This window comes from Apodemus sylvaticus, chromosome 1 (genome assembly GCF_947179515.1).
Source record: "Apodemus sylvaticus chromosome 1, mApoSyl1.1, whole genome shotgun sequence".
Lineage (NCBI taxonomy): Eukaryota > Metazoa > Chordata > Mammalia > Rodentia > Muridae > Apodemus > Apodemus sylvaticus.
This window is the reverse complement of record NC_067472.1, coordinates 63981118-63988424: the sequence shown is the minus strand read 5'-3', so window position 1 is coordinate 63988424 and position 7307 is coordinate 63981118. Positions and strand designations below refer to the sequence as shown.

Here is a 7307-nt window from a genome sequence, read left to right as displayed (position 1 = left end):
GCTCTGCCCAGGAGCTGGGAACACACCTCACTCGGGCCAATCAGCCCAGAGCGAACGCTGCTGCAGACGCGCTTCCGCGTTGGTGCACGGAGGTGAGCATCTTGGGCGACTCCTCGGTCCTGCCACTACCTACTCAGGGCCCCGCCCACACCTGGTTGCCTCCGGGGCGGGACCGAGTAACGAGCCAATGGGGCGTGGTGGGAGAAAAGTCGCCAATGAGAGTGGGTGTGGGGCGGGAGACACACGCCTCCGAGCTAATGGGGTGCTGTGGGGCGGGGCGTGAAGGCCGGGAGCCAATGGGGCGGTGAGGTTGGGCGCGCCGCGGCGCTGGGACAGCAGGTTGAGGCGGCACCGAAGCGCCCAAGTCCCGGAGGCCGGCAAGTACCCAGGTGAGCTGCGCCGGGTCCTCGAGACTCCTGAACGCTGGGCGCGGCATCGGGGAGCCGTCTGCGACCGAGGAGAAGCGGATCTGGGTGAAGGGACGCGTGGTGGCTGTGCTGCACCTGCGTCTGTCCACTGCGGAGTGGGACGTCTGGATCCCGCGCTGCCGGGGATCAGCCGTGAGGCGGGCTGCGCCCCCCCTCAGTGGGGCGGGACCACCAGTACCCAGAGCACGGGCTGGACGGGAGGGACTGCGGAGGCGGGCGGGGACTGGTGTGGGGCAGAGGGAGGTCTGGGCTAGGCTCGGAGATGGAGGTCTGTCTGAGTTGTGCCTCTCAGCTTCTCCCTGGCCCGAGACTGCTCCCTCCCTGGGGGGCGTTTCCATGACTGTGGACAGCGTTGTATTTACATCTAGTCGCTGTTAGGTGCCTGGGGACGGCCGCCCGCGTGAAAAGGGTAGTGGCCTTTGAGCCAGGTGACCGGGGGACAGGAAAACCTGGACCTGGTTAATGATTCGCCCTGTTCCTGGAGTGGGGTGGGTGGGGCAAGAGGAGGCTGGTGAAGGAGGGGACGCCTGCCTCAAAATGCTCATGAGGGCCAAACTAGTTCCCCAGCCACTCCAGGAATGTGTGGCCTGCGGGTGGGGCTGGGCACAGGAGGGCAGGGCTGAAGGGCCACAGTCCTGAGCCAGTTGTTGTGGCAAGCCAAGAGAAGAGGAAGGCCAGGCTGTGGTGGAGGCAGACCTGGCCTGATCTTACGGCCTGTGCCCTCCCCCACAGGACAGGGATGGTCTTGGAGCTTGTGGCCATGGAGCTGAAGGTATGGGTGGATGGCATCCAGCGGGTGGTCTGTGGGGTCTCAGAACAGACCACCTGCCAAGAAGTGGTCATTGCGCTAGCCCAAGCTATAGGTGAGTTCCCTGGGGACAAAGGAACTAAACTGGTGGGGCTGTGGTCCCACAGCGTCTTTCCTTCCACGGAGGGTGGGGTTGACTCCCCTTCGATTGCTCTATTCTTCAAGCCAGGAGATGGGAGGCGGGGGACATAGGCTGAACCTGTCTCTTTCTCCACAGGCCAGACAGGCCGATTTGTCCTTGTGCAGCGTCTTAGGGAGAAGGAACGACAGCTGCTGCCACAGGAGTGTCCAGTGGGAGCCCAGGCCACCTGTGGACAGTTTGCCAATGATGTTCAGTTTGTCCTGAGGCGGACAGGGCCCAGCCTGTCTGGGAGGCCCTCCTCAGACAACTGTCCACCCCCAGAACGATGCCCAGTTCGTGCCAGCCTTCCCCCAAAGCCATGGGCAGTACCAGGCCGTGAGCCACGCAAAGCACTGACCTTCAACCTTGGATGTCCCAAGCTGGTCCCCAGCCCATCTCTCCCTGAGCCTACGGCCCTGGTAGGACCCATTTCAGACTGCTTTGCTGACCTGCAGGGCCTAGAACTCAGGATACAGAGGAATACTGAGGAGTTGGGCCATGAGGCCTTCTGGGAGCAGGAGCTGCAACGAGAGCAAGCCAGGGAGCGTGAGGGACAGGCGCGCCTGCAAGCACTCAGTGCAGCTACAGCTGAGCATGTGGCCCGGCTGGAGGCCCTAGATGCCCAGGCCTGCGCCCTGGAGGCAGAGCTTCGACTGGCTGCTGAGGCCCCTGGTCCTCCTTCAGCTACAGCATCTGCTGCTGAACGCCTACGCCAGGACCTGGCCATCCAGGAGCGGCATAGTATGGAGATGCAGGGCACCTTGGCCTTGGTGAGCCAGGCTCTGGAGGCTGCAGAACACGCTCTGCAGGTGAGCCCAGATCGAGACCCCTGTCAACTCCCTACCTGCTACACAAGGCAGTTTGGGGATCTGATATAGAATCAGACCAGGGAGCATGCTGCCTATGGAAAAGAAGGCTGTAGCCTTGTCCCTGAAGGTCCTCTGTACCCCCAGGCCCAGGCTCAGGAGCTGGAGGAGCTGAACAGGGAACTCCGTCAGTGCAACTTGCAACAGTTCATCCAGCAGACAGGGGCTGCATTGCCACCACCCCCACAGCTGGATAGAACCATCCCGCGCACACAGGTCAGAGTAGCTCTGGGAAGAGGCGATGGTGGGGACTGCTCTAGATCTCAGCTGACCTGCTTTTCCCACAGGACCTTCTTCCTCCAAATAGAGAAGAACTCCAGGGAGTCCCCCAGAGCCACATCCTAGTGTCCAGCCTGAGTCCTGAGGGTAATGTTTCTTTCCCCACCCGCCCCCTTGCACCCCCCACCCATGGGAAGGGACCAGCTCTGGTCTCAGCCCATTCGGCCTTTGTCTTTCTCACAGTTCCCCCAGTGAGGCAGAGCTCCTGGAGGTAGCAGTTCCTGCCCAAGTGGGGATCATGGAGACAGACAAGCCAGCACGGCTGGGCTGAGCCACCCGGACAGCAGGAGAGTATGCTCACAGGACTCCTTCCTTAAAGCTGTGACGTCTTGGGGTTTCTGCTTCAGGCAGGAGGAGTGCTGGCAACTATTATCCTAGTCTTTCAAGTCTCCCAAGTCCCCTGAAGAAGTAATGAATGGGTACAGTTCAGAACTTAGCAGGCCCCAAAGGCATCGAGGGAAGTGTGAACAGTGTATTCATACTGTGCGTGTGTGCCTGCTGCGTACTCCACTGTATGTATGTGTGCTGCCTCAACTGTATGAGGTTGCCCTGACAACCTCAATAAATTACCTTTTAAAGGCGCGTTAGTGTGTGTCCTGAAGTTGTACTGCACTGTCTGCAGTTCAGAACCCGAGGCCTACATAGTGGCTGCTGCTGGGGTCTCAAGGGGTCTCACTGTAGCTCCCAGGGCCCCGTGCTATGAGTGTTCCTAGCCTGGTGAGGCCTGCCAGCTCAGCCCTGGCCTGGGTTTTTTATCTGGACCCTTCTTTCCTGGCTTTCCTTGTTTGTCCTGTGTGCAACCGGCATCAGGAACTGAGGATGCCGAGACAAGCTAGACCTGCCCGTCAGGTTTGCTGAGAACTTGTGGGGGCGAGTCCTGGACTCCTAGGTCCAGTTTGTGACTTCTAGGTTGCCTAGGCCCAGGGAATTTTCCCTAGAAAACTTTGTTAGCCCCAAGGTAGATATGGGCATTGAATGGGTAGGGCTGTCCCTCTCTTCTGAGGGTGATGTGAAGCCTGAGTTTTAGCCTCCAGCTTTGACACTGGGGCAAGGATGCTTCCACAGCCCAGCTCACCACTACTCTGACTCTTAGCTCCTGGGGCTGGAGATTTTTGTGAGGATCAGAACCATCGGTGACAGGATGGTACACCACGGATTATGAGTGTCTTTGCACCATATTAAGGAGGACACTTGGGGGTCAGTTCAGCTGTCTCTCCAGCTAGCCCCTGAGCTAGTTTCAGTGTTCCTCATTTCTTCTGGATCAAACAGAAAGGGGATGTGAGAATCCTGCAGGGAGGAGCAAAGGAGCCATCCATGTGAGTTAAAGAGAAGCTGCTCACTTTCGGGAGGCACAAGTAGGACCATGTTTGCTTTTTCTTTTCTCCCTGTAGCCCTGGCTATTCTGTAACTCACAATACAGAGCAGGCTGGATCCACCTGCCTCTGCCTCCTCGGTGCAGGGTTAAAGGCGTGCGCTGCCACTGCCCAGCAGACCTTATATTCTCGCCTGGAGCAGGAAACAGGAAAGGGGAGAGGCCAGGCCGCAGAGGGAGGCTCCTGATCCTCCGGTATCAGCAGGCCTGAATGCTCCTGTCCGCATTCCAGCCTGAGCCTGCTATAGCCTAGACCTGCCTAACCTGTGGCCCCAGACAGGCAGGGTCAAGCAAAAGGTCACATAGAATGGATCCTAGAGTGCATAAGCCTCTAGGGATGTATCCTTGGTGGGAAGACAGGGGACTGAGAATCCTCTGCCCTCCTGAAGCCCTGCCCACACGCAGGACAGTTGAATAGACTTCTTGGCACTGGTTCTAAGCCCATTATGGTTCATTCATCTCCCAAAGCTAAGCACGGACTAGTGGATGCAGGACCCACAGACCACCCCACGCAGGGAGCCAGGCAGGGCTAGGCTGTATCCTCCTCTTTTGAGTCTATCACATGTTTCCTAGCAAACACACACCACATGCTCCCTGTGTCCAGGCCAGGTCCAGCCTGCAGTATGCTGTTCCTGGTGGCACTGAAGAATCTTCCAAACCCTCTTCTTGCGGTGGCTACTATACTCAGAGGGGAAAGGCTGATAGAGCTCTGCTCCTCTGTGGCTGTTTCCAAAACGGACAGAATCCCACACTCCAAACAGTTGCTAGACCACTTTGAAGCACCAAGCAAACCTTTGAATTAATGAAAAGTTTACTTTGGAATTTTGTAACTTTACTTTGGAAACAACAGTGTGATGTGCACTGAAGCAAAGAACAGCCAAGCTGCCCACAAATGTCTGGGTCCCAGGCAGGGCAGGACTTGGCTGAGTGAGGTCAAGGCCTTACCAGCTAGCTGTCAGTGTGGGGTAGCCTTGTCTGGGCAATCCAGCCAGAGGTCAGGGCCATGCTCTGCTAGGCCCCCACCTAGTCTCAGTGGCCTTGTTCATTTCCAGCAGAGAAGTAGAAATGAGAACCCCAGTTCAGAGTATCTCCCCAGTAAGAGCTCTCCAACAATAAGAGTCAGCTTCAGAGTTTCTCAACCCAGAGGCCGCAGAACTCTCTTCGGCTGTAAAGCACTCTGAGTTTGATACCAGTGCCAGTCTAGAAAGGACTGGACTCAGCCTGCCCCTCCATCTCCAGGGACTGGACTGGCAACAAATGACCTGGTCCTGGAGCCTATAGCTTCCCTGGATTATCCTTTTCCACTTTTAGGTGGACTTGAGAACACCTAGCAGGAGTGCTCCCTGGGATGTCCCAGGAGCCCACAGAGATCCACAGTACTGACTCCCTCAATGAAAGCGGCAGAAACAGGCAGAAGTATTCAAGCTGCCAATGTCTTCCCGGAGGTGGCCCTCAGGAGGTGGGTCCTGTAGGTTCTGGTCCTGTTGGCTGAAGTTCACACCTGTGCCTGCCCAGAGAGTCTCTGGGCTTGATGGCTTTGACAGTGGCTCTTCTGGGGACTGCACAGCCTGGAACCCTAATACACAAAAAAAGAAAGTTCCCTCCGAGAGGGTATCTGGCCCGAGTTCGTCCCACAGGTGCAGGACAGAAGCCCCCAGCACAACCTGTCTCAGCTGGGCTCCCACACGCAGGCCTGTCTGTAGGTACAGTCTTCTAGTGGCCTGCTACCCTGTCTCTGAACCCAGGTGCTCTTCCTCCACCCCAGAGTGGCCATCTGCCCGCTGCCCAGACTCGGGTCACAGAAGGGCCAGGGGTTCGCGCTGCCCAGGGACAGATCAGCCGCTGTCACACGCACAGTGGGTCCGGAGCAACGCAGTGTGCGGTGGGCAGTGGCTGTCCTGAGCCTGGAGGGACTGCCATGGCGGGTGGGCAAGTGGAGGGGTCCCCCTCTCCGCCCCCGCCCTCATCCCCTCTAACTTGGTCAACAGAGCCACTCCTCTCTTGTCCCGCCCAATCCCCATATACCCCTGAGAAAAGCAGCCTCGGAGGTGCTCCCCCATCCGCCAACCTTGTAACCCTTCTATTTCACCTGCGACCCCAGCGCAGGGCCATAGCCAGCTCTTGGATCAACTTCAGTGGCAGCAGTGGCCACACTCACACCCAAGGCGGGCCCCAATCGGGTCCAGTTACCCCGCCCCCATATGCAAATAACCTGTCTTGCAGCCAATAGCTGGTCTAGTAAGACCCACCCTGCAGGACTGCAGCCAGTGAACACGAAGGGGAGGCATCACGCCCCGCCCGCCGCCGAGCAACCCTTCGCGGGCGAGGCCGGCGCGTTCTTTTCTGCACGTCGGCTTGGGGAGGGGCCGCCACCTGCTGGGCGGGGCTTGCAGGGCGGCCTTGCTGGAAAGTGTCTCCCTGTGATTGGGCGTTGGTACAATCCAAGGCACGTCCTTTCCTCGAGTGGCGGTACAGCCGGGCTCTCTGCGTCTGGGGCCTGGAGTTGGCACTGCTCCCTGATAGTGAAGCGCTTCATCGTCCCAAAGCAATGAGATAGCTGGACAAGGCAGACCCTTTGAAGCAAAGAAGCAGCAGCCCCGCCTCCCAGACTGATGTTTCTGCGGGCCGGTTATTCCCCCACCCAGTCGAAGGATTGCTCCTCTTCGGGAACTCACAACTCTCCAGGCAATGGAGAGTCCTGGCAGTGACCCAGGGATGACCTGGAAGGCCAGGGACAACCAACCATGCCCTCGGGAGACACGTACGCCCCTGCCTTTCTCCAGACCTTGTAGATCCTCAAAGATGTGTGTCCATCTGGCTGTGAGAAGGGGGTTCTGTCTCTGACTTGCCTGAAGATCCCAGGGATCTGGCCCAGGAGGACTGACTCCCTCTTCTACAGTGAGATTTATTTGTCTTTGCCCTGTAAGCTCTGGGCTCCCCTATCTTTTGAAAAGTAGGCGAAAGTGCTAGGGCCAGTTACTGTACTCCTAGGAGGAGATCCAAAGCAATGGGTTGGAGGTGCAGCCAGAAGAGACCTCCTTCCCTACACACCTCCCTCACCCAGGGTTGCTCCTGTGGAGAAATCATGGAGTATTACCTCATAATCACTAAGACGCCAGCAGCTGCTCTTTTGCTTCTGAGGCAGAGATCATCTTTTCCCTTTCCTGACCTCAACCAGTCTTCCACACCATCCTCAGAGATATACTCCCAGAGAAATAACCTTTCCTTGCTCCAGGCAACTCCAAAGGTCACCTTTGCCCACCACAGATACCCTGGTGCTTCACTCAGGAGCAGCCTCCTCAGCACAGCCTCCTGCCCCTCAATCCTCTCCCCTACTTTTGTTTTGGCCTCCATATATCCTGAATCTTATAAAGTCTGGGCTGAAGCCAGCTAGCTGCCAGAAACTCAGCCTAGGCAGCTAAGTACTGAGGTC

General features: G+C 57.8%; 1 protein-coding gene and 1 long non-coding RNA gene across 3 annotated transcripts; one reads left to right on the top strand and one right to left on the bottom strand.

Moving 5' to 3' along the window:
• Positions 1–322: 322 nt before the first annotated feature.
• Positions 323–3083, top strand: Rassf7 (Ras association domain family member 7). 2 transcript variants are annotated; one of them, XM_052195767.1, is made up of 6 exons: positions 323–389; positions 1161–1291; positions 1454–2166; positions 2311–2439; positions 2511–2589; positions 2686–3083. In XM_052195767.1, the coding sequence occupies exons 2-6, from the start codon at positions 1168–1170 to the stop codon at positions 2715–2717; spliced, it is 1077 nt and encodes a 358-aa protein (XP_052051727.1). In that variant the 5' UTR covers positions 323–389; positions 1161–1167; the 3' UTR covers positions 2718–3083. The 2 variants fall into 2 exon arrangements, with proteins under 2 accessions (XP_052051727.1, XP_052051720.1); XM_052195760.1 differs by lacking the exon at positions 323–389 and adding an exon at positions 396–560.
• Positions 3084–4667: 1584 nt separating this feature from the next.
• On the bottom strand, positions 4668–6038 carry LOC127678619 (uncharacterized). Its single transcript, XR_007976610.1, has 2 exons — positions 5964–6038; positions 4668–5450 (listed from the first exon to the last, which is right to left on the bottom strand). It is a non-coding gene; the product is annotated as an uncharacterized LOC127678619 (long non-coding RNA).
• Positions 6039–7307: the final 1269 nt, after the last annotated feature.

What these genes read in the sequence shown, in the direction of transcription:
- Rassf7 (XM_052195767.1), top strand. Translation starts at nt 1,168, where the DNA reads ATGGTCTTGGAGCTTGTGGCCATGGAGCTGAAGGTATGGGTGGATGGC. An exon ending in TGCGCTAGCCCAAGCTATAG is followed by an intron (nt 1,292 to 1,453) that starts GTGAGTTCCCTG and finishes CTTTCTCCACAG; the next exon opens with GCCAGACAGGCCGATTTGTC. An exon ending in GTCCAGCCTGAGTCCTGAGG is followed by an intron (nt 2,590 to 2,685) that starts GTAATGTTTCTT and finishes TCTTTCTCACAG; the next exon opens with TTCCCCCAGTGAGGCAGAGC.